Here is a 26,620-nt window from a genome sequence, read left to right as displayed (position 1 = left end):
GGGCCATGAAGGCCGTAAATAGGTCTGCTAGTAAAAACTGACTTAAGGAAAGCAGGTTTCCATCTGCTGAGAAAACATTTTCAGCAACAACATTTATGTTTGTTGTGTTATCTTAGAGCTCACAGTGAAAGATAACACAGCTAGTTTAGTTTAGTACTGTTTCCAAAAACCTATCATGGCACATTTTTAATGACATTTCTTTAATAAATGAAACTTATGTCTTTTGAATGTAAATTCTTAGTTTTAAAAACAGTTATGTTGTGTGTGTTTCATACCACAACAGAGGCTGTGATGTTTTTGTGTAACAGGTCGATCATTTCCATTGCAGCCTTCATGCTCCATTTGGGGCTGTAGGGCAGCACATTTTCCTCCCTTGTGACACTCGGAGCTTTGAAGCCAGCGACTTTGACTTTTAGTGCCCTACATGGAAACTCCAGCAGCTCAGCTGGCATTTGGCGCAGCCTGCCAGGAAGCAACACATTATGAGAACGCCACTCAACACATCCGCATGTCCACATCATCTGTTTATCAGTAGATAAACCCCATTCAGGGTGGGTCTCAAAGAAATTCAAAGTTAAACAAACAGCAGCTTAAGACTGGAGCCTACATTAAAAGCCAGGATATCTTTTTCTTATCTGGCTTCACTTACACCAACATCAGCAGTCAGGCTAAGCGGTCACATGATGGTGTTTATCAGCTGGATTAAGTCACCCTAGGGTTTCTCAAACTAGCTGCGAGTGTGTTCACATAAAACAGAAAGGAATGGCAGCATATGCTCAAATCTCTACTTGCTGATTAATTAATTACCATGATGATTTACCCAGTAAGTGAACCACCTATGTAATACTGAAAACCCAGTTTAACCCAGTGATTTTGTGTCAGCATTGTCACCAGAAGATATATCCCTCTCACTTCTTCTCCACGTCATTTTTCTACGACAAGCCACAAATTTAATGCCTATAAAGTTTTCCAACACTTGGTCTGTAGCATGTTTCTACATTTTCTCATATTTTTCAGAGGAAGTGTGCTAGTAGGATGATAAGATTCATACTTGCTGGTAGGTAGAGTGTCATCAGAGCCAAAATCGACGTGTTGTACCAGGAGCGTGACAGGTTCTGCACTGATGAACTTCATCAACCTGGCTCGATAGTACTTTCCATCACTGTACTCAGCGAGACATGGACCACCTGGAAACCACAGAGTGTTGGGAGGCCCCAACTTAGTGAGTCTTGCACAGAATCGGCTGCGACTTGGTGACTGCTTGTCATCCGGTAAAAAGCAACAGTATTCCTTGCTTTAAGCTAGAGCTGGGCGATAGAACGATAACGATATGTATTGCGAAATAACTTTCTCGATAGAAAAATTAAACTATTGCGATAGGCCTCATCCCTCTTGTCCTCTTTAAAAAAAAACCAACAAAAAAAAAAACCAGCCAATCCAAATTAAGTAGCGCAGAGCCGAACCAATCACAGCCGCAGCGTCGCGTCACGTGACTTGTTATGTACAGCACAAGTCCCAAGCCGGTGTTCTGACAAACCATCCTACTTTGGCAAAACGTGCTACCGTAAGTAGTTTATGCACATTTCTGCTGTCACAGAGTCATTCCAGCATCAATTTAAGTAGGTATGACGGTTTGCCACTTAACTTTGCCCATCAGAGTATGCTTGTAGCTCATATGCATACAGCCAGAATGGTTTGCCACTTCATTTTACCCGTTAAAGTATGCTTGTAGGTAACATTCACAAAGGTAGCATGGTTTGGCACTTAATTTTACCAGTCAGAGTATGTGTGTAGCTGTTATTAACAAAGGTAGGATGATTTGCCACTGAATTTTAGCTGTTAAAGTACGCTCCTAGCTCATATTCAGAAAGGTAGGATGGTTCGCCACTGAAATGTAGCTATTAAAGTATGCTTCTAGCTCAGATTAACAAAAGTAGCACGATTTGCCACAAAATTTTAGCAGTTTAAGTATGCTTGTAGGTGACATTCACAAAGGTAGGTGGGTTTGGCAGTTAATTTTACCGGTCAGAGTATTTTCTAGCTAATATTCACAAAAGGTAGGACAATTTGCCACTGAATTTCGTGTTGTGCGCAGAAACAACGCGAAGGATGGTTTGCCAGGTAGGATGGATTCCCAGAACACCGGCGCCGCACGTATTTGTTTGGCAAGCAGCCAGCCGCCGTGCCGCCCGGGTAATGGAGGAAATGAGTGTGCCGACTAGAGAAAAATCAACTGAGAGCGTGACCGAAGGTTACCGAAGAGAAAACAGATGATGGTTCCAATGCAGGAGAGATTGTCGAGCGGAAGAGCCATAGAAGTTCTGTAGTGTGACAGTATTTCGGCTATTTCAAGTCTGACAAAAAACAGAGTAGCGTGCACTGTAAATTGTGCCGAAAGCAAGTCTGGTAATACAATAAAGCGGTGCAGCTCAATCTCTGACTGGAAGCGCTAATTCGTCATTCGGCTTGTCAGACTAAAGTAACTGTTAAAACTGTTTGAAAAGCTCAGCTATACAACAAGGAGAGATTGAGAATTTCCTTTTAGTTCTCAGTTTATTTGATATTGACAAAAGTTAGTCAGTTTTGTCTGTTCTTCTGTAAAACAAACTAAGATTTATTTTTAGAATTAATATTTTGTTTCTAAGTGGAATTGACAATTTAGTCTGTTTCGTTTGTTCTGTTTTGAAACTTAAACGCTTTAGCGGCTGCCTTTTGTGTAGTTTGCAATATTTGCCTTTATTTATCTGAAAAAGTCTCATGTTCCTTAAGTACATCTACCCTGTTGAACTTATTATGGGAAATAAATATTTAAATAAAAACAAGCTGCTGATTATTTCACATTTTACTTGTGAGCAACGGCACATTTAAATCTTACAAATATAGTTATTTGGCTTATATCGTGATAGATATCGTTATCGCCTGAAATGAAAAAAACATCGTGATATGAAAAAATCTTATATCGCCCAGCTCTACTTTAAGCCATCTTCAGTGTGTGAACAGATACATGAATAGAGGAGGGAGAGGAGGGGGAAATCAAGCATGTCACTGAAACACGAAAAGCCACATTAACATTTGATGAAATGCTACATGCATGGTAAACATTGCGTATATTTCCAAAGATGGGGACCACCAAGTACAAATACTTTGTTATTGTAGTTAAGATGTAGAATTTTCAAGTATCTGTACTTAACTGGAGTATTTATTTTTCTGACAACCTTTTACTTTTTTAAACAAATCTCTCTTCTTAAAACTCTACATTTTCAAAATGGGTACATTACTAACTCATTAAGGTTTGTTATTTTCTGTGACTGCACATCTTGACAATTCTAATAGATTTAAATCTAAATGAAGGAAACATTAACACATCCTACTGGTGTATCCATCACTGTTGCCTTCTGTCAGCGAAGAAAGAGGCAAAAATCATACGATTTATACATCATTGACAGCACTAAACTCAGAGGTTAAAATGAGCCCTAATGAGCTACAACAGTGTTTTTGGTGTTGAAGTCCACAAGTTGTGGTCATGGTCATCATCTAGCTAATGCACATAAAGAGTGTAGGACTTATTTTAGGTGACAAGTAATTTCAATATTTTGACATTTCTAAAGGGGTCAGAATACCCTCTGCATTGGTCACGTTGCGCACCTCTGTAACATCATCACACAGTCACTACTATTTATGCCCACCATTAAGGCACAGGAAGCTGCTGCAGTATTCTCCTGAACGATAGGTGTCGCTGCTTAGACAGCACTGCCACATAATCGCTATTACAGGAAGGTAAGAAGTCAAAACTGGAGGCAAAGACTTTGCAGTGTGAATGAATCTCCACATCTGCTTAAGTAAAGAATATCTGTGCTTCTAATATCTCTGTTCATTTCAGATATATCCCAAAGATGTTACTTGCTTAAATCTTTTAAATCTGTGTCTGGATAAAGTGAAACATTACCCTCGGGGAAGTTGCTAAGTCGTGGCAGCGTGTCAATGTTTCTATTGATTCTGGTCAAAGCTTCATCTAGAGACTCTCCGTTAACCTTTACATCAGCCGTTCCTTCCAAAGGCCACAGGAAGAGCTGCAGGGGAAACAGAACAATCTCTTATTAACAACATTATTCTTATCCGCTTTGTTTATTATAAACATTTTTTAATATGACAACAGGAATTATGTATATAATTTATAATGTAGAGAGTCGCTACCTCATTGGGGGTACACATATGCTTGACCACAACTTTAAAGTGCTCCCCCTCCTGTTGCAAGTTCGGGTAGGTAAAGGACCCCAGCATTAGCTCCTCCGGGTCTCTCAAACCCTGAAAACACATCATCATTATTGGTCCTATACCCCATCTGCACACTAGGTGGAGTAGAGACTCTGATGCATCTACATAGGATCTATTTATGCACACTATAACACAGGAAACAGATTTAAAGCATAACTTGCTTTAATTACTGTAAAAAGCTTACAGCTTGAGTAATATTATAGGTCTTATAATATCAATGAAAACTGCCCCCAGGTACATGAGAAGATGACCTTGATGGTGAGATCAGCCAAATTTACACATTTCTTCAGTCTTATTATAATACCTCAGTGTTAATATCCCAGACGTCAAAGACGGGAGCAGTAGGCATCACTGTGAGGTGCTGCAGAGAAGCACACATACTCCTGAGTAAATTACTGGCATTGCTTAATTTCGGAAAAAACAGTCTATCACACACAGAGACCTTATCTGGCGACACAGTCCGATCCATGGAGGCATGTTCATGTTGGCAGAGGATCCTGCTGAGGCTCAAACCATCTATGAAGAGCTCAACAGTGACAGGTCCTCTTGGATCAGCTGGCAGCTCCTACCACACGAAAACAAATGCACACAAGGGATCATATACATATAATTGTCCACATATGTTTATAAACAATGACTCATTTGTGCATTTTTACCACAACGTTCATATCCACACTGCGGTTTAGTAACACCTCTCTCATCAAGGCCACTGCATCCTGCTGCCATTTACCACCAACCTGAAGAAACAGAGGCACAAAAGTAGAATTATTTCCACTTTGATTCTATTGTATTCAAGAAAAACATTGTAATTAGGCTCTCATTTTAGAAACTATAACTGGCTTTATGGAGGAGGTAATCTTCTGCTGCTCTTCAGGGATAAACATTTATTCCATCAGCAGTCTTTTTTTTTTTATTTTTTTTTTTTATTTAACTTTTTCCCCCAACAAATATAAGACTGGTTCACATCCAAAATAATAACACTACACAGCACTAGAATATTACAACATTATGTCCATAACTGTTGTCCTCTAGGATCCAGTTTATAGGTTACTCCCAGTGCTTCCAGTGGTCTCTTCCATTTGTCCACAAAAATTCGGGAGCTCCCATCAATATAATGTCCCAGCCTGATCAGAGTCATAACTTCAATGATGAGCGACTTCCATAGAGAAATGGAGGGAGGCTCAGCCCCCACCCATCTCAACATAATGCTTTTCCTGGCCAACATCAACAGTGACTGAATTACATGCTCATGTTGTACCAGTGAGACAGGAATATATCCCAATATACACATTAATGGGTTTTCTGTCACCTGATGACCAATGGCTGTACTAATATTGGCGCAGACCTCCAAAATGACTGAATAATAGCACATTCCCACAAGCAGTGGAATCTAGTGCCCACTCTGACCTTACACTTGAGACAGTTTGGAGATATTCCCATATTATACTTACTATGAATATACGGAGAAATATACACATTGTGCAAAATTTTGTACTGCAGTTCTTTAAATCGGTTACAAACAGAGATTTTGGATGGAAGGAGCAAAATTTTGTCCCATGCCTGTATATCTATTTCACATTTAAGCAGCGTCCCCCAAGATTTTCTCAACCATGCCAGTTTATCCACAATTAGGGCATAAATCTCGGAATAAAACTTTGATACAAAATGTTTATGCTCCCTATTATCCAGAAAAAATTTCTCCAACTGAAAAGAGGCAGTTGAGATTTGTAATGATTTAGCATTTTTTAACACATAATTTCTCAATTGCAAATACTTATAAAACTCAGTCTTTGACATAGAATACTGGGACTTCAAGGATTCAAATGATTTAAACTCACCATGTTTAAAGACGTCATAAAACCTCTTTACACCTACTTTATGCCATCCCACAAAGCTTGACCCTATGTTTTGTGGCAGAAGGTCTGGATTATTTATAAACGTTGACAAGATATTAAACAGAAGACTACTGTTAAAAATTTTTCTCCGTTTTCCCCACGTCCACATAGCATTATATATCAGTGGGTTATGCTTTATTACGTGAGGTAAGTCATTTAGACGTTTCCCTAAGAAGTTAACAGGTGAGGATGGTTTACATAATACTTCCTCAATATTTAGCCATGGCAGATCAGAATGTTCATGTATCCAGGAAGAAAGAACCCTCGCTTGTGTTGAGAGGACATAATTTTCTATGTTTGGCACTCCCCACCCGCCCAGATCTTTCGGTAACTGTAGTGTCTCCAATTTAATTTTGGGTTTTCTTCCTGCCCAAATGAAATCCACTATAGCCTTGTTAATTACTTTAATATCTTCTGATTTCAAGATTGCAAACAACATGCCTGTGGGATATAATATTTTCGGTAGGATTACCATTTTAATGAGATTTATTCTTCCCAAAAATGATATCGGAAGTGACCTCCATCTTGTCAGCATCTCCCAAAGATCTTGAACCATTCCATTAATATTTTCTCTATACAAGTGTCCAACATTTGGTGTAACTTTAACTCCCAAATATACAAAACCTGATGGTGCCCAATGAAAAGGTTTAACATATAAAGGTTCATTATCCCCTCCACTACACAAAGTCATTATAACAGATTTATCAAAATTTACTTTGTATCCAGATATAAGACCAAAGTCCTTGATACACCTAATAAGAACGGGTAAAGAGTTAACCGGGTCAGTCAGTGTCAGAAGAATATCGTCTGCATAAAGCAGAATTTTATGTTGTCTATCCCCAATTTTAACTCCAAGAACACTTGGATTTTGTCTAATGGCCATGGCCAAGGGCTCGATGGCCAAAGCAAATAATAGTGGTGACAATGGGCTACCTTGTGCTGTACCTCTGCTCAGTGAAAATGGGGAAGATAACAAGCCGTTAGTTAACACAGATGCTATTGGTGATTTGTATATAATTTTGATCCACCCCAGAAAGTTTTTTCCAAACCCAAATCTTCTCATTATTTCAAACATATATTCCCATTTAATTCTATCGAATGCCTTTTCGGCATCCATAGAGACAACAACCCCAGGGATCTGATGAAAATTTAAAAAATGAATAGTATTAAATAGGCGTAGAGTATTATTATAAGAATTCCTCCCCTTAATAAAGCCTGTCTGATCAGCATGCACGATAGAGCACATTACTTTTTCTAGCCTAAGAGCCAGTATCTTTGAAAGTATCTTATTATCAGCACCAAGAAGGCTAATAGTGTCATGGTCCTGAGTCTGAGGACTCAGTGTTTTGTGTTTCCTTATGCTTTTGTTCATTCAGAGTGTGTATTCTGTTGTTATTTTGCCATTTGTTAGGTTTCTGTTCTTTGCCTGCCTGCTCCCACTTCTCTGTGTTCCCTCTGTCTGTCCATGGTGTTATTGTGTCTGCTCATGAGTCTGCCTGTCAAGTTCAGTGTCCTGTCTGGTTCTCTGTCTGTTAATTTCCTGTTTTATTCTGAAGGTTCATGTCTGATGTGAGTGTGTTCAGTTTACATTTCCCCTGTCCCGTCAGCTCTGATTTCTCCCAGCTGTGTTGCCCTCCTGTCTCTTATCCCCTGATTACTGGTGTGTGTATTTAAGCCCTGTGTGTTCTCCTGCCTGTTGCCGGTTCGTCTGTATTACTCCATGTAAGTCCGCGCTTTTCTGCATTCATCTGTGTCTCTCTGCGTTTTTGTATCCTCCGTCAGTCTGCGTCTCTCTGCCTTTCACCCAGTGTCCTGTGGATTTCTAGTTGCTCTTTAGTTTTCCCAGTTTAGGTTTCCGTTAGTTTGTCTCATTATTCGTTTTCTGTTCCTGCCACTGACACCTTGTAAATAAACTCCACTAATCTTTTCATACACTGCTTGCTCTTGGGTCCTTTTTCCAACTCCACACGGCTCGCCTCGGCAGCCGTGACAAATAGGCCTGTAAGATGAGCATGACTCTGGATTTTTATCTTTTTTAGCTATCAATGTTATATTAGCCTGGTACATAGATTCTGGGAGTTTCGATTCTTCAAATGCTTTATTAAAAACCCTTAATAATAAACTATTTAACTTCATTTTCATTACCTTAAAAAATTCTACTGGGAAACCATCTGCCCCAGGACATTTCCCTGACTTGAGTGCTTTATCCACCTCTATCATTGTTATGGGTGACTCCAGCAGGCTTACCTGATCTTCAGAAAGCTGAGGGAATACTAAGTCGTTTAGGAAGAAGCCTGAGTTAAGCCTTGTTATGTCCATCTCAGATTGATATAAGTTTGTATAGAATTCTCTGAAGCACTCATTAATCTGACGGTTTCCTACTTGTCTTTCACCATTCACATCCACAATAGCTGTGATAAAGGAACTTGATGGAGTATTCCTTGCAAGACGAGCCAGAAAGCGGTTAGGCTTACTAGCTGATTCAAAAAGCTGTTGTCTGGCAAGAAGGACATCTCTTTCAGCCTTTCGCATTATCAAATTACGAAAAGATGTCCTGGCAATATTAAGCTCACTTAATGTTTCAGCTGATTTTGTTACATAGTATTGTTTCTCCAGCTTTTTTTATATTATTCTCGATCTCTAACTGCCTTATTAATCGTTGCTTCCTTTTATGACTTGTGTATGAAATAATCATCCCTCTCATGTAAGCCTTATAGCTATCCCATAAAGTTCTCGTGTCTATCTCCTCTTTATCATTTATTTCTAAGAATACTGTTGTTTGCTCTGTTGTGAAATGTATAAATTTCTCATCCAAAAGAGACAGTGTGCTCATCTTCCAAGACCTAGAGCGCTCAATATGTCTCATGGGTTGAATGGTTAAGACAACAGGAGCATGGTCAGAGAGACCTATATGACCAATATTTACCTGCTGAACTAACTGACTGATACACTTGGACATAAAAATATAATCTATACGAGATGCTGACAAGTGAGGGTTAGAATGGAAAGTGTACTCCTTAGATAGTGGATTATAGTGTCGCCAGACATCTATAAGGTCAAGCTCATTTATAATTTGCCAAAGGGCTTTGGAGTTTTTGGTCAAGATAGATTGTGGGGGAAATTTATCCATTTTAGGGCATAAAACACAGTTAAAGTCACCCGCTAATATTATATTAGCACAGTCCATGTCCACTAATTGACTAAATAATACCGTATAAAATTCGCCATCCTGTGCATTCGGCGCATATATATTACCTAGGAGAACAGTTTCCCCATGCAACATCCCTTTAACCAATATATATCTTCCTTCATTGTCCTTGTGAGTGGCTGTAACATTGAAGGGAAGATTTTTGTGTATAAGGGTAATAACCCCCCTTTTATTTGTGGAGTAGGATGAGAAAAAAATTTGACCAACCCATTCTCTACAGTATTTTCTGTGTTCATCATCTGTCAAATGGGTTTCTTGCAAAAAAGCAATGTGAGTCAAATCTTTCTTCAGAGAATTTAAAATGGACTTTTTTTTCACCACATTGTTGGACCCTTTAACATTCCAAGTACTTATCTTAACTGACATATAGGAAAAGTAATGTATATATTGTGCTGTTTACATATTTAACCAAATCTACATTTGACCAGTCTGAGCCTATTAACCAAAATAATTGAGCATAAAACAAGAACACTGGTTCCCAGCAAAACCTGAACACAAAGCCTGGAAACCTCAAGCCTCCCCAACACAAATAACACAAAATAACAAAAAATAAATTACACATCTAGATGTACCCTACTCTAAAGTACAGCTGTGGGGGGCCACAAACGCGTAACATCCCTGCACTGGAGTGTATGTCAAAAATCAAAGTATACTCTATACCGTAGCTCGTTATCAATACTATAATGCTGTAAGCCTTGAGTTTGTAACCTACGTTACAATGACGCTGTCGTGCACCAACAGTTTATTTAGGTCTTGGCAATTTGCTCATATAGTCCTTGACGTCCTGGGTGGTCGCGAGGGAGATGCTGGTGCCATCGGGTTAAATATTTTAATGATGGCTGGATAAAGGAAGGAATATTTGATCCCCGCCTCTCGGAGAGCTTTACGCGCATTCGCCGACTCCTTTCTCTTTCGAGCCACCTCGGCGGAGAAATCCTGATAGAAGGATACTTTTCCTGCCTCTGTGTTTACGGTACCTTTAGCCCTGGCAGCCTGGAGAATCCTCTGTGTATCGGTGTAGTAATGAAGCCGGACCAGTACTGCACGCGGTCCCTCCGTGCCGGTAAGCCTCATAGGTGGTCCAGTGTGATGGGCTCTGTCGACTGTAATGGCACCCTGTTGAAGGCCCAGGACTTCTGGTATCCATTTTTTTAAAAAGTCCACTGGTGCTCTGCCCTCCGCGCCTTCCTTTATCCCGACAATCCTCACGTTCTGCCGCCGGCTCTGATTCTCAAAGCTTTCCAGACGCTCCATGGCCTTCTTAAGCTGGGTCTCGAGAGCGGCAATACGTGGCTCATTTGTAGCCGTGACATCTTCCAAGTCCGAGACCCGCTGCTCCACGGTTTCCATTCTTTCTATCAGATTGTCGAATTTCTCGGTGAGCTCGTTTATTGGATTTATGACTTCGGATATCTTGATATCCATATACTTGGATATGTTAGAAGTCACCTTGTCCACAATCACGTCATCCCGCAGTGTACTTAGTGCATCCTCAGCGTCGCACATGGTCTCCTTTTCGGGGCAAGTGCTAGCTACCAGGTCACTGCTAGCTTTTGCTTTGACTCCACGTTTGCCCATTTCTCTCTTTTTGCTTGATCCAGGGTGTGCGAAAAACTCGTCTAGAGACATTATATAGATATTCGAGGCAACTTGTTGGCAAAAATGAGCTAAAATACCAATATTTTACAGCTGTCCAGTGCAGAGCTCATAAACTCACGTCTGCTCAGCTCGACGCATCACGTGACATCAGCAGTCTTTTTAAAAAAAAATAAAAGATGGATGGAGTGACAGACACAATCTCTTCCTTACAGGGTTGATGCCAAGCAGCTGGCAGATCATGCAGAGCTGAGGTACATCGTCACACAGGAGGATGGGGTACACATGAACCACCGGGATGTTCTCCACCAGACCATAATCGACATACTGCACCTGGTAATATAAACATGAACAAAAGTTGTATTAACGTACCATCAAATGAATGTTTTTAAATGTTATATGCAGTTTAGCATATAATATTGGTAAATGGACTGGTTCTTATATAGTGCTTTATACAACTTGTTCATTCACCCAATCAGACCCATTCACACAAGCACTTTTCTAAGTTGTCAGTGCTACCTAACTAACATTCATACACATTCACACTCTGATGCATGCATCGGAGAGCAACCTGGGGTTGGTATCTTCCCAAGGATATTTGGCATGGAGACTGGAGCAGACTGGGATCGAACCAACAACCTTCCATTTAGTGACCCGCTCTACTACCTGAGCTACAGCTGCCATTGATGACATATTGAAGTTGGAATATCAGAGATTATTCCATCAAGTGTAACTATTGATGGTAATACTAAATAAGCAACATATATTACTTTTTATATCACTAAAGCTAAAAATACAGTCAATTTATACTCAGTATCTTACAGAAATCTATCCATTGTCTGGCCTTGGTTTTAGCTTTTCTCTTGTTTAAATGGAATTCCCGACCTCCTGATTTAAGAAACATCTCTTCCTTCTCTCTCTTTAAGTCCAAACTCAGAACCCACTTGTACAAAATAGCTTATCCCACATAACCTTTCCACTCTCCTATTTCATTTGTTTATGTCTTATGCTTTTGTGATTCTGTAAACTTCTTGCTTTTATGTCGCTTTTATTCTACTGTGTACAGCGACCTTGAGTGTTTTGAAAGGCGCTTTCAAATAAAATGTATTATTTATTATTATTAAATGCAAAATGCATTTACTTTAAAAGCACTAAAGGAAATAAAAAAATGGACCTTAACATGCCCTCCCAGCACTTCCAACAGCTGTCCTCGGTACCACAACATGTCAGGTCCAATGACAGCACAGCCCAAGACTGATTTCCAGGTGTAGGGCTTCTGTCTGGGCAATGCCTTCATGCTCTGCTGAATCCTCTCCTTAAGCTGCTCCAGCTGATAACCTGACAGATGACAAAATATACTTTAACTTTCACTTTAGACAGGTACACTTAATCAACCTAATACAATAGAACAGATACAAACAGCAGCACTTTCCAGGCCTATTAATGACTGTTTTTAACAACAGGACTGTTCTTAAGGTCCAGCCCTGACAGCTAACTTTGACAGTTACTTCTCCTTAAAGCATATGCAGCGCAGTTAATATATTTTAAGCCCAATTTCCTTTCTATGATAAGATGTAAGCTATGCAAGTATGTAGAGGTAAAAAAATATAAATAAAAATAATGGCGTGATCTTTTGTGTACCTGCATTTTGTGTTCTCACATAAATGAGACCGTCCTCTCCAACAGCAGAAATGCTTATCTGAATGTGACCAAGACATGGCAGCTCTGGGGGTTGGTACAATGAAGTCTTTACCTGCATACACAGACACACACAAATATTGGCTTGGAGAATTATTATATACCACATTATCATTAATGACATTATTGTCTATTTTTATAACACAAAATCTTGGTGTGTGCATAATCACCTTCTCAGCTGTCATAATGGAGCGAGGGGCTGGTTTTGGAGGCATGTGACCACTGACAGTGGATGACTGGAAGGGGAAGGAAATAACAGGAACAGATGGGGAACTGGTTTCTGTCTCACTCTTGTTTTGTACCTCTCTCACTGTAGATGGTGGATCCATGTCTTTGGGTTGCTGAACATTAATATTGCTGCAACAGGGCAAAGCCACAAACAAAAGACAGGATATACATTAGAAACATTTGCTTAAACTGGAATATCAACTAGTGGTTATAAAATAAATAAATAAACTCTGCTGTGTCTGGTTTTCTTATATTTACAATATTTCTGATGTTTTGCAATGTCTACCAGAAGTACAGGGATTCAGAAGAGGTTAAGAGAGATTATTTGGAGAAGGAGAATAAGCCTGTGCACACCAACACACCTGACCCCACAATGCATGTGGAACATGCACTCACACACCTTGGTTTTCTTTGCCTGAGCGCGAGGCCTTCACTAACCAGAAAATCTGCAATGCTGATAAACTCTCCCATTCTATTGGAGCAGAACAAAGTGACAGGTACTGGACGCTCATCTGTTAACTCCTTGAAAATGAGAAAGTAGTAGAGAGAAACATACTTTGAAAAGCAGAAAAACAAACAAACAAACACCCCCACCCAAAAAAACAGGCAAAAATCAAAGTAGAAAGAAACTGGGCGTGTCACTACCCGATCCGTACCGGAAACCCGATCGGTACCCCGCATGCATGAAAGGTGTCTACTTCCGGTCGAAGCATTTTACGATAGTTACAGGTCAGAGTATCTGTTAAGATGTTAAGAATAACAAGTATCTCTTAACATGTTTCCGATAATGAAACATTTAATATAATGTAGACAAAAATAAAAAAATTAAAAGATAGTGACAGATCGGGACTCCCGATCCTTACTGCGCATGTGCAAAGTCAGACCGTACAAATCGGGTCTACCCAATCCGTACCGCGCATGTGCAGGGGTTTTCTTCTTCTTCTGTTCGTTTAATGGCAGTGTACTCCCCAGTGTACGAGGATACCGCCACCTGCTGACTGAGCGAATGAACCCTATTGTAAACTGAATTAGCGTCATTACAAACGTGTGTTAAATTTGATTTAGTGATAATCGAGTGTGTTTATGCTTGTCTGTGTGGAGAGGATTGTTGGAAAAGTGATGATAATGTCCGCTATCACTGTCAATTGCCAGTAAACACTTCATCTGGCTGCTGAATCTTCACGTGACATATTATAAAGTCTGTATTATTAACTCTGTCATTAGGCACCATTCTTCTTATTTTACGACGCTGTTGTTCAATCGGGGAACGCTTTCTGTTGAGGAGAAAAGCAAAAATTTGTTGCGGATACGGATTATTCATTGTTTAAATGTCCTGGTAGTCGAAAAGGAGGCAGAGCTGCCGAGAAATGCTAGGAGCTAACTGGGCGCTAACCGTATCATTCAAATGTATTGAATGTCGCAATGTTGGCAAAGAGAGGAAGTGACGTAAGATTTGCGCATGCGGGGTACCGATCGGGTTTCCGGTACGGATCGGGTAGTGACAGGGTGATAACGGGTGGAAAAGACAGGAAGACCTTGATCGTCATAACAGCCGAGGCTCCTGTCAAGTAGTAGGAGAATGAGTCACAGGCTGTATTTGTCCAGGTAGATCGGCCTCCCGTGGGCCTAAAAGGGACAAAGAGCAAATAAAAAGAAAAAGTGAGAAAGAAACACAAACTGGAGTAGTACACCTTTTATCCAAACCAGAGTACTGAAACTGTATGGCAGCAAAATCAAGCTGTCACATTATAGTAAAACTAATGGGGACACATCTATATACACCATCACAAAACTGTAACAGCACATTAACTGATTAAAAACTTTAAAAAAAATCAGAGGTTTACTGGTTAACATAACTACTATGATTATTATTATTATTACTACTGTCAAATTGTCATACTGTGACATTACATTTAAATTAAACAACCTGGCCCTACTTCTTATTGGCAAATATATTATACGTGTCCTTGTTTGTAATTAAACTCTGTGAGTGTCTGTGTGTGTGTAACCTGATGTCGTTAAGAGTGCACTCAAGTGCTAGGGAGCCAATCAAGGAAGATGGCAACGGTCGCAGGTTACTGACATCGATCTTCATCATCTTTCCGTGATCACACAGTCTCACCTGGTACCAGCCAGCAAAGACATAATCAGTGTTGATAATGCTATAATTATGCATTTAAAGAGAAATTCTAGTATGTCTGGACAGCTGTTATGAATCAATGGTTTGACCTCATTTTGCACCCTTAGAGGTAACAGAAAAAGTCATGCATAACAATGTAAATCAGAGGAGTCCTACAACCTTCCCATTAAAAAATAAATAAATTAAAAAAATCAACAAATCTTTATTATCTGAAAGTATCAAGCTACAGTTACTATTATATTCAACTGCAAATGATATACATCTCTGCCAACATGCAGTTTGTTGGATTTAAAAAAAAAGATTATTTACATGTAATACTGACTTTCAGTGCCATTTAACTCTTGGATTAAAAGAAAATAGTTTGATGGTGTTTTTTGGGAGCAACACTTGTTTTACCTCTGCACTGTCGCTAGATGTGACGTCAGAGCATATCTGTGCTCTCTCCCAAACTCCATTGAAGAGTGCAGCACAGTACATGTCTGCCTTCCATTCCACATCCTGGGGCTCTATTCGTGCACACTCCTGCTTTACCAGTTCACATATCCTGAAAAAACAAGCAACATGACAGTATATATAACTCCAAAGGGGTGTCAGGACCTCCTTAACAACTGTAGAGTAACTTTATGAATTTACAACATAAAGTGCCTTGAGGCCCAACACCTGTTCTTTTTTCCTCCACACAGTTTCCTCAATTTTTAAATGAACATGCTGCACACAATGGCAAGATATGTCAATTTTTCTATTAATATTAATTCTATTAATTTTCTATTTATATCTGTCGACTATTTGAAAAAACATGGTTGTGCAAAAATAGTATTACATCTTTAGTGTTTTTCATACATCCAACTAAAGAAATGGAACAAACGATGTGTTTTGGCTGCTACTATAAAAGTTCTGATACAATTTAAAATTAATTATTTGCTTTTCATGCCTTGAGTTGGCCATTTTTTTAATGCTTGAATGATTCAGAGATCAGTTTTAAGTGACTTAAGCAAAAAACATTACAATGAAAATGATAAGGTACAAAGAGCGGACTGGAGAACCCAAGACCACTTAAAAATGACAAGAATGTCTGGAAGTAAAATAGAAAGAAACAAGAAGAGGGTCAAAACATTTACACAGTATTATATTATGGGAGTAACAACCAACTACTTTATATGTTGTGATTTGTGTGTTGGTGCTCAATAAGAAGAGGGAGGAAAAAACAAAACAAAACAAAAAAACCCAGTTCAGTTCTTGACTTGCATTTCAAGTCTCCTTTGTCCCACACGCCATCAGACTGTTTAACTCCTCTCTGGAGGGGAGAGGGAGGGGAAACAGGAGGACAAAGGAGGGGGGAACAACTAAGCTGTAGTGCCTCTTCACCTCACTGTGCAATACCTTTTGTGCAATACTTTTGTAAATAGTCAACAGTGCAATAGACTTGTATTTTTATTTTTTATTCCTATTTATTCTATTTATCCCCTTCGTATATTTTATTTATATTGTCTCTGTATTTATATACGTGTGTGTGTGTGTGTGTGTGTGTGTGTGTATATATATATATAATATTCTGTAACTCTGTAACTTCTGTCGGTGCTGTGCTTTTTTGGAAATCGAATTTCCCAGAGGAACCCACCCGAGGGATTAATAAAGTTCTATCTAATCTAATCTAATCTAAGTCAGCCAGCCAACCTATCATACAATAAAACAGCTAAATCTAATTAATCTACAACCTAAATTACTTGTCAAGATACTAATTGGCTCAGCCTAGATCCAGACTTAAATCTAGGGGTGACCGCGCTTTTGCCCTGGTTGCACCTAATCTGTGGAACAACCTTCCCATTGCTATCCATGCGTCAGACTCCATTTTATCTTTTAAATCCCATTTAAAAACTCACTTATTCAACATAGCTTTTCCATCTACAGTGGGGCAAAAAAGTATTTAGTCAGCCACCAATTGTGCAAGTTCCCCCACCTAAAATGATGACAGAGGTCAGTAATTTGCACCAGAGGTACACTTCAACTGTGAGAGACAGAATGTGAAAAAAAAAATCCATGAATTCACATGGTAGGATTTGTAAAGAATTTATTCGTAAATCAGGGTGGAAAATAAGTATTTGGTCAATAACAAAAATACAACTCAATACTTTGTTACATAACCTTTGTTGGCAATAACAGAGGTCAAACGTTTACTATAGGTCTTTACCAGGTTTGCACACACAGTAGCTGGTATTTTGGCCCATTCCTCCATGCAGATCTTCTCGAGAGCAGTGATGTTTTGGGGCTGTCGCCGAGCAACACGGAGTTTCAACTCCCGCCACAGATTTTCTATGGGGTTGAGGTCTGGAGACTGGCTAGGCCACTCCAGGACTTTCAAATGCTTCTTACGGAGCCACTCCTTTGTTGCCCGGGCGGTGTGTTTTGGATCATTGTCGTGTTGGAAGACCCAGCCTCGTTTCATCTTCAAAGTTCTCACTGATGGAAGGAGGTTTTGGCTCAAAATCTCACGATACATGGCCCCATTCATTCTGTCCTTAACACGGATCAGTCGTCCTGTCCCCTTGGCAGAAAAACAGCCCCATAGCATGATGTTTCCACCCCCATGCTTCACAGTAGGTATGGTGTTCTTGGGATGCAACTCAGTATTCTTCTTCCTCCAAACACGACGAGTTGAGTTTATACCAAAAAGTTCTACTTTGGTTTCATCTGACCACATGACATTCTCCCAATCCTCTGCTGTATCATCCATGTGCTCTCTGGCAAACTTCAGACGGGCCTGGACATGCACTGGCTTCAGCAGCGGAACACGTCTGGCACTGCGGGATTTGATTCCCTGCCGTTGTAGTGTGTTACTGATGGTGACCTTTGTTACTTTGGTCCCAGCTCTCTGCAGGTCATTCACCAGGTCCCCCCGTGTGGTTCTGGGATCTTTGCTCACCGTTCTCATGATCATTTTGACCCCACGGGATGAGATCTTGCGTGGAGCCCCAGATCGAGGGAGATTATCAGTGGTCTTGTATGTCTTCCATTTTCTGATGATTGCTCCCACAGTTGATTTTTTCACACCAAGCTGCTTGCCTATTGTAGATTCACTCTTCCCAGTCTGGTGCAGGTCTACAATACTTTTCCTGATGTCCTTCGAAAGCTCTTTGGTCTTGGCCATGGCGGAGTTTGGAGTCTGACTGTTTGAGGCTGTGGACAGGTGTCTTTTATACAGATGATGAGTTCAAACAGGTGCCATTCATACAGGTAACGAGTGGGGACAGAAAAGCTTCTTACAGAAGACGTTACAGGTCTGTGAGAGCCAGAGATTTTCCTTGTTTGAGGTGACCAAATACTTATTTTCCACCCTAATTTACGAATAAATTCTTTACAAATCCTACCATGTGAATTCATGGATTTTTTTTTTCACATTCTGTCTCTCACAGTTGAAGTGTACCTCTGGTGCAAATTACTGACCTCTGTCATCATTTTAAGTGGGGGAACTTGCACAATCGGTGGCTGACTAAATACTTTTTTTGCCCCACTGTAGTTAGTGTCCCCATTTTATATGTGGTTCAATATTTCATTTATGTACTTCATCTTTTAGCTATATCTGTTCTTAGTAACTTTGTTCTTATATTCCCTTTTATTGCTGTATAATTAGTGCCCTCAACCTGATGACAAATGTAGTACTTTGTTTTATTTGTATTGTACTAATAACTGCTAACAGGACTAAGTAGTAAAGAATGAGCATTTTGAGTATGAGTATAGAAATAAAAGGTGAATCAAATAGACCATTACGGCAAGTCTGGGATGGTCAATTTGGTAAAGTAAATCCGTTGGGTATCTTTCTTCGCCTTTAGACAATAATTCTGATGGCAAAAGAACCAAACGGGACAGGCAAAAAAAAAAAAAATTATCTGTACTTTTCTATACTCATACTCTTGTATGAGTATAGAAAAGTACAGATAATTCTTGGATGAATGACCTATCTGTATAAATATTTCATTCAAGAAAATGATATAATCATAATGACCGTCTTGCTTTTTCAAAGCTGACCTTTTGAGCTGAGAGTCGTACTGGGCGAAGCGGACATAGAAGCTGCTTGGAGAGTTGACATGGCAGACTCTCACTTTCAGGTCTTTGAGTTGGGCAGGGAGCTTCAGCTGAGGCTCAATTGGGTCCTCTTTTTGGTTTCCAGAGATTATTTGGTCTGGGACATCAACTAGCCCTGTTGCTAATCCAACCTCAAGTGGAGGGTCCCATATGGCTGAATCATCACCAGAGGGCCAGGCATTCTTAGGGTTCAGGCTACATCAGAAGGGACGTAAGTGGACAGTGACAGAAGAAAATTAAGTGAACTGGAAACAATGTACATTAAATTGGCAGAAAAGTGCAATGATTGATTGTAAGGAACAAAACAAAGAACAAACCCCCCCACCCCCCCAAAAAAATATAAATAAAGAGGCACAACAAGCACAAGATACATTAAATTCTTAAAGTTAGAGCATGAAAAATACTGCATCATTTGACTGCAGTTAATTGAGTTTGTTTTCTTACCCCTCCGAACTCAAGAACATAATCCTAGCTACGGTGGCTGCTGTTCATCTTTAGTGAATGTTGAATGTCAGTCCCCTGTTTACCTCGCATCTGCCAATATGTGTTCATGTCTATTTACTGTGGGGGAGGCTATAAAACTTTGTGAGAAGAGCCCGGGGTGAGTCAACGAGTCTGTGCAGCTCACCTCTGTCCAATAACAGCAATACTGAGGTGAGTTGCTGATGATATCCTGAACTCCAGCAAAGAACTGTAACGTTTACTGATAGTTTTAGCCGGAGTTACTGAAACTTTCTTTGAACTTGATCTAAAGTTGTTGGACTGAAAGCGAATAAACTCTAATGCGGTGTGAGAATGTAATGATGAGAAGTGTGACCTTTAGCTTGCATAATGTTAGCTTCTAACCAGCTATAGTTATACCTCATTGTCAGTTGCACAGAGATAGGAGAGACATGTTTATTCTGCTGACATGAAGTAATTGAGACAATATCAGGAATAAATTTGCATATTTATGGAACTTTTCTGACGTTAGGTCATGAGATGAGGCTAGAGGTGAGGAGGAAGAGGATAACCTTATATCCAGATACTGGTAACATTGCCTCTTTTCCTTTTCACTTCTTTGGTGAAGGGCGCCCCTTCTCAGATGGTAAAACATAGATCCCTCATATCTCTAATTAAAATCTGCTTCCACAGCAAGTGAATGTCTACAAGCTCTCTTTTTCTCTGCCTTTGGCGTGCTATGTGGCTGGTCTGTAGCCACATACATGAGCCATGATTAGGGGCAATGGTGATGTCCATCTAAGCCACTGTATTCAAGATTTGGGTTAACATGGCAGCTTCGACTACCCAGTACCCATTTTTAATTGATTAATTCTAAGTTTACAATCATTTCATTATGAGCAATTTGTTGGAAACATTTACCCGCTAATCAAATGAATGCCCTTATTTATCATGAACACTTTCTATTGCAAGTTCTATATCAAACTTGGGAGAACTAACCTCTCTTTGAAGCAGGCCAGCTCCTCTTTGACCAGCAGTTCAGCAATGCTGGTTAGTGGCTCATTCACTTCACCTTGAAACAGTTTGACTGGGAGAGGCTCAGACTTAGGGCCTTGTCCTGGAAGGAGCATACACACAACAAAAGATGACATAAATGGCTTTTTTGTGTGCTATGTTTACAGAGGAACTTATGTTTTACACTTCAATTAACAGTACCTGTAGCTATAATAGTAACCAGTTTTTGGTTGGCTAGGCTGATGAATCTGTTAGTACACGCATCGGTCCAAGACTCTCCATCCACAGGAATCACATCAGACAAACAGCAGTTGATTGCCTGCACACAGGAAGTCATTTCCTGTTGACTTAACCCAACGCTATTCAAAATTTTAACACAATATAAACAAATACACGTACATTTTCATTTTATGATAAAATATTAAACAAAATGCCAAAATAAGGTGGCAAATACACCAGACCAGCCCACCCAAAGCGCTTTGAGGGTCTCGAAAAGCGCTATATAAATGCAATCCATTATTATTATTATTATTATTATTATTATTATTATTATAACTAAACTCTATATGTGGGAAACACTGATAACTTTCAACCTTATCAAGGAGTGAGCACACACCCTCATGTTAGACCATTTTAATTGAACTGAACTGGAGTCAAGAAATGAACTCATTTTACTGGATGATTTTTAGGTATGTTACTTTTGTTCACAACTTACAGATACTGTAGATTCTGTTTACATGCAATAAATTCCGATAATGAATAATAATTAAAAAACAAAAAATACATAAAATTCTGTGGTCTCACCCTTGCAGGAAGGGCAAAGAACTCATCTTTGATCTTCCTCAAGTCGCTGACTGACAAGATTTTCCTGTTGCCTAAGTCAACAAACTGAACCTCCACTTTTCTTCCTCCTGGATGCCCTACACAGACACACACAGACAAACAGTTACAATAGTGTACAGCAAAAAAATAAATAAAAATGTTTTGCTGAACAAAGGTTTAAGAAAAGGTTGAAGATTAAGTGAAAAAAAAAATTATGTATGAAGAAATATCTTCATGAGAAAACAATGGCTCTGCTAGTCGATAACAAGTATTTGCAGCCTGAAAAATTGCATGGCAATCTGCTAACAACCAAAGAATCACAAGTCTTTGGTGCAGCATTTTCTATGCAACTAAGGAAGAGCCAGAAACCACTGCCAGCCATTTTCCTGTAGCAACCGATGCTTAGAACACATCCAATGTGAGATCAATCTTGAGTCATTTTTGCATGATGTTACATGGCAAACCCCAATACCAACAGCCTAAAATGAAAACCCACAACCTCGACAGCCTTAACTAGTAGCATGCACACTTATAATCATTTTCTGTAAATGTTTCCGTTGTTTTAACAAAGCCAAATGCTTACTGACTCAACCGAATAGTTCCAAAGTTTTAACCTAACCTAAATTAACTCCAGTCGAGGATGAGAACCACGGAATTGTTTTTGTTTTGCTAACAAAAATGCTGCTGCTGTTAAATAAACAAGTCTTTCTGATTAACATTCAGTTGTCATTTTTTTAAAACTTGTAACAGTGCATGTTTTAACTATGCAGCTGTTTAACAAATTATGAAAAATAGAAAATGTAGATTTAGCACCATTTTATCTGTTCAGCTGCTTTTCAAACACTTATGTCCACTAATTACAGATTACAAAAGCCCAAATAATTTAATGCTGTGTGGGACAGGGTTTAGTACGATTTTCTGCCATTTTACTTGTACAGCTGAGAAGAGGGACATAAACTTATTGGTCTCTCTCTTCTCTTACCAACTGTGTGGTAATGCAACCTGCATTCTAGCAGGCGGACTGTGGAAGCAACACAGTAATATCAAATGAGATATTGGGAAAATTACTACTTCCTACTACATTATTATATCAGACCACTAAGAAGTGCTAAATAATAGGTATGGTAAACAGGTAAAAACATTTATTCAATCTTTGACATGCTCACCCACACACTTACCTGTCACCTGAGCTCTGTACCACAGCTTATCATCTAAACGGGCAACACAGGATTGTCCAATCACAGGGCAGTAGATGCTGAGCTTGTCTTCTTCAAGCAATGCAAGATCATTGTAGAACTCTTGAAGCTTGGCTGAGAGCAACATGAACTCCATGTTGTCAACCTGGTGGCGATGTTGGAAGATAGATTCAGTTAACCAATAAGTGTGGGAAAAATTCAAAATGCTATCTCTGTCTCTATAAAATAAATCTATCTGATCGAAAAATCACTCATCTTTGGAAAAGAGAGTTTATTACAGAGAAATGGCTCTTTCCAAAATAAAAGCTATACTATCCGCTTCTTCTGGGCTATATTCTCAGCAGCATATTAAACATATCAGGTCCCCCATAAGGAGAATCCTGTGCTAACGGCTGTCTAAATGACTCGGGTAAAGTTTGTAGCATGCGTGTTTGTTGTTTTGGTCTGCTTCCACTTGTCTTTGCACTAGGATGATGTTGGCGTATATGCGCAGTCATATTCGTTGTGTTCCCACTAGTTCTGTCAGCGTTAATCTCATTAAAATTACATTAACGCCATAACGTGGCAAATCTCCGTTAATGAGTTACCGCGGATCGCCCCGTGCGTGGGTCTGGGCGGCATCAACACGTTAACAAGCTAACTGCGCTGACGCACTAGTTCCCACCAATAGTTGGGTTGCGGTCACGTGGTTCTGATGACGTGCGGAGGCAGCGCGATTTTTGAGTGGAGGGCGGAAGTAAACATGGAGGACACTGTGGAGAGTCAGGAGAGCAGCTATTGTGCAACTTTAGACCCCGTTTCTCGGGAGAGATATAAACAGATAGTTAAAAAATATATCGGACGTGATCCGTATTCTTTGAAAATGTCCGAATACACCACAGAAGTAAAGGATTTGCCTACTATCGAGGCTGTGGATATCACCAACTACTTGGTCCTCCAGACTTCTTACTACACTAGGCAGCAAATGAAAGCTTTCAAGAGTCTGGAGGCGTACAATTTTTTTGTCAGCGGGTGGGTCCACAACCTTGGAACAAAACGTCTCCGTGATGGATACAGTTTGGTGTTTGCAAGGGTGAGTGTTTGTTCTTATATTGCTTTATCTTAAACACGCTAACAGTTAGCGGTAGCGGCTTTAACGTCAACAAACATGCCACATCCTTAGGACTTCGTTAGAGTGACAGTTGTTTGTTTCAAGGTAAACCATTCTCAGCGGTCTAACGAGACACCTCTGAAGACTTGGGTAATTGCAAAGGAGGATGGAGAAGTGATTGCAGCTCATTGCAATTGTATGGCAGGGTTAGTAGCCTGTTCTCCACTGTCACTAGGCTCAAATCCGGGCTCTCAGCCGTCTGTTGCATATCCAAAATCGCCTCTGCACATCGATGCTGTTCTGCCTTAAGCTTCATTCTTTTCTCTCGTTTGAGAACTGATTCCGATCTGGGTTTTCGTTCGTAGCCGAGATTGACCGTCGGAGCCCAGTCCTCCGACTCTTCGTCATCCAAAGCACTTGGGCAGCCTATAGTCCCAATCAAGTCAATATTAGACTACTAACTTAAAAGCACTAAGTAAACAAGAATTTAACGACAACCTAATGCTAATAAGTTCGTTTGCAAACATAACATTACCTCTGACGAAGTGGTCGCTGCAGACACGGGCATTGGCAGACTCTGCTCCTCCCGACTGTAAACGTAAATTTAAAATCCATTTTTTCCTACGTTTTTCGGTTAGAATTTTCCATTTTTCTCCTCTTCGTTGGGCTATTTTTGGTACCCTAAAATACCGTTTATCAGTTTCTCTGGTCGACCTACTGGAGCATCCGTAAACACAACAGGACATAGGCATTTTGCGTACTGTCTGTCTGTGATTTTGCGCTTATCTTTTTCACTTCCGACCGCCAGTCAAATTTCGCGCTTTACGTCGACGTCACGTCTACGTCAAATGAAACCTAGCTATTGAGCATTGCGTGGCACATCCAACATACTGTTTTACTTTTGTCCATGACGCGCTTACCATCAGGGTCATACTTCACATGAAAACCAAAATAGGTCCAAAGGCCAGATCTGAATGAGGGTGGGGGAGGTTCAATTTTGGGTAGCGTTGAGGCAGTTGGCATGTTGCAACGGGCTTAGCTTCTGTCTTGCTAGCTTGCGCTGCGCTCAGTGGATCTGCACCCAACAGTGCAGATCCACTGAGCGCTCAACACAGACAGCATCGTCAGAAGAAAGTTGATGAAATAAATAAAAAATTTTGTATTGTTCGATACATATGCGTACCGAACCGAAAGCACCATATCGAACGGTTCAATATCGATACGTGTATTGTTGCACCCCTAATAATTTTCCCCCCCCCCACGCAATGCAATTTGTGTATTTTTTTTATTTAAATTATATTGCTGGCATCTGGAATTAATTGGAGGACATTACATATTTATTCATGTTCATGTGTAGTACCAGGTTGATGTAGAAGTTAGCAGGGTTGTTGATATGGCACACCATAGCACTGATCTCGCTGTTAATCTTGGGATATACAGGAGGGTAGTACAGCAGAGGCTTCCTGCTCAGCGTCACTGGAGAATAAAACCTATGAGCAGTTTTTGGGGGAAACATAGACAAGTTTAGGCCATTTTGGTGACAGAGCTTCAAAATAAATTTATATTCAGTCCTAATGAATAACATTTAATTCTTATGGGTTTGGGTTATATGACATTTATGGGTACCTGGCTACTTCAATGAAAACAAGATACTCTCTGATAGAGATGAATACACTGGAGCTGAACTGTTCCACGGGAGCTTTCCGCAGGTCTACCAACAAAGACTCTCGGTCCTGACCCAAAGGCCGCATCTCCACTGCTGCAGAGCCAACCACATTGCGGAATTCAACCTGTGCCTCTTTACTCCAGCCCTTTGTCTGTGCCACACACACACACACACACACACACACACACACACACACACTATTTATCCACAATAAAAAATACAACTAACATTTCAAGAAGCAATGAAAAACTAGTATCATCTTTCACTGGGAATAGAACTTTTAATAATAATAATGATAATAAACACTCACTGTTTTCCTTCATTAGAAATATCTCATAAAAAGCATATTTAGGTTCTTTCTTGTACTTTTTGAAATACTGGCACGTGAAACTTAAGAAAAAGGAGCTTTTACTATATCGACCTTCCAAGAAAGTATTCTTCAAAATACAAATTCTATATCCGTCTATAAATTTCCGCAGTCTTACCACATCATAAGGCACCAGGTCCTTGAGTGAACATCTGATGACCATTGGGGCAAAGTGAGCCAAGTCATTTTTTACGGCTCTACCCACTTTTCTCAGCTGGTTGTTCACAGCACTCAGTGAAGCCTCAGTAGCCTCGTCTTCGCTGGTAAATTCATCCAAACAATACAGAATTAACTAAAGCTAAGAACAGACAACTTCAAACATAGTATACTTATGTGCCACTTCTCTGATGAAAAAGAAATGAACAACACACAGAGTCAAAATAATCTTCTACAATGTCCCAGTTTCTTGGGGGAATTGGGGTTCTACGTTTACTGCAGTGCGTGTGTGTGTACCTATTTATGGTGATGCTTTTTGTGAGTCCATGATCAAGGAAGAAAACTCGGATACTAGCCAGCTGGGTGACTGCACAGGTTTTCACAGGCTCTAAAGAGCCTTTCTGCAAGACTTCGACCACTCTAGCCCGACACCAGTGGCCCTCGTTCCACTTTACACAGATCAAGGATTCTGCAGAGAAACCGTAAATCAAAGAAAACAAACAAACATGACGATTTCTATAGCCATTCTGAATTAAAAGTATGGCTTGATGCATTCTCAGTAGAGCACGGCGATATGACCAAAAATATTTATCACGATATACATTTGAAAATTTGCGATAACGATATAACTGATGATATAATTGACACTAGACAAAATACTTTACAACTACACAACTTTATTAGTCCAAAAAAAAGAAGAACATCAATGTATTTTCACTTAAACAAGCAGCTTTTTTTAAAGCTTTTT

The 26,620-nt window shown here is 39.8% G+C and overlaps 1 protein-coding gene across 1 annotated transcript in view; it reads right to left on the bottom strand.

The window, feature by feature from the left end:
* The window catches only part of rnf17 (ring finger protein 17), a 38,814-nt gene that overhangs the window by 1,293 nt on the left and 10,901 nt on the right, over nt 1-26,620 (bottom strand). Inside the window, exons 13-36 of the mRNA XM_085248472.1 lie at nt 26,170-26,341; nt 25,835-25,976; nt 25,310-25,500; nt 25,044-25,173; nt 22,576-22,738; nt 21,380-21,495; nt 20,777-20,894; nt 20,561-20,678; nt 19,064-19,315; nt 15,437-15,584; nt 14,910-15,022; nt 14,436-14,526; nt 13,301-13,422; nt 12,843-13,029; nt 12,616-12,727; nt 12,149-12,312; nt 11,188-11,307; nt 4,932-5,012; nt 4,718-4,840; nt 4,580-4,636; nt 4,195-4,305; nt 3,947-4,070; nt 1,052-1,187; nt 276-462 (exon numbers count right to left, since the gene is read on the bottom strand). Coding sequence (XP_085104598.1) covers nt 276-462; nt 1,052-1,187; nt 3,947-4,070; nt 4,195-4,305; nt 4,580-4,636; nt 4,718-4,840; nt 4,932-5,012; nt 11,188-11,307; nt 12,149-12,312; nt 12,616-12,727; nt 12,843-13,029; nt 13,301-13,422; nt 14,436-14,526; nt 14,910-15,022; nt 15,437-15,584; nt 19,064-19,315; nt 20,561-20,678; nt 20,777-20,894; nt 21,380-21,495; nt 22,576-22,738; nt 25,044-25,173; nt 25,310-25,500; nt 25,835-25,976; nt 26,170-26,341 — 3,278 coding nt within the window. The remainder of the gene's footprint in view (nt 1-275; nt 463-1,051; nt 1,188-3,946; nt 4,071-4,194; nt 4,306-4,579; nt 4,637-4,717; nt 4,841-4,931; nt 5,013-11,187; nt 11,308-12,148; nt 12,313-12,615; nt 12,728-12,842; nt 13,030-13,300; nt 13,423-14,435; nt 14,527-14,909; nt 15,023-15,436; nt 15,585-19,063; nt 19,316-20,560; nt 20,679-20,776; nt 20,895-21,379; nt 21,496-22,575; nt 22,739-25,043; nt 25,174-25,309; nt 25,501-25,834; nt 25,977-26,169; nt 26,342-26,620) is intronic.

The sequence above is a fragment of the Mchenga conophoros genome, linkage group LG16 (genome assembly GCF_057382185.1).
Source record: "Mchenga conophoros isolate Kocher_MC1m ecotype Shallow Benthic linkage group LG16, M_conophoros_male_GT1.1, whole genome shotgun sequence".
Classification (NCBI taxonomy): Eukaryota; Metazoa; Chordata; class Actinopteri; order Cichliformes; family Cichlidae; genus Mchenga; species Mchenga conophoros.
Note: the sequence above shows the minus strand (reverse complement) of the source record. Positions and strands in the feature narration are given on the sequence as shown.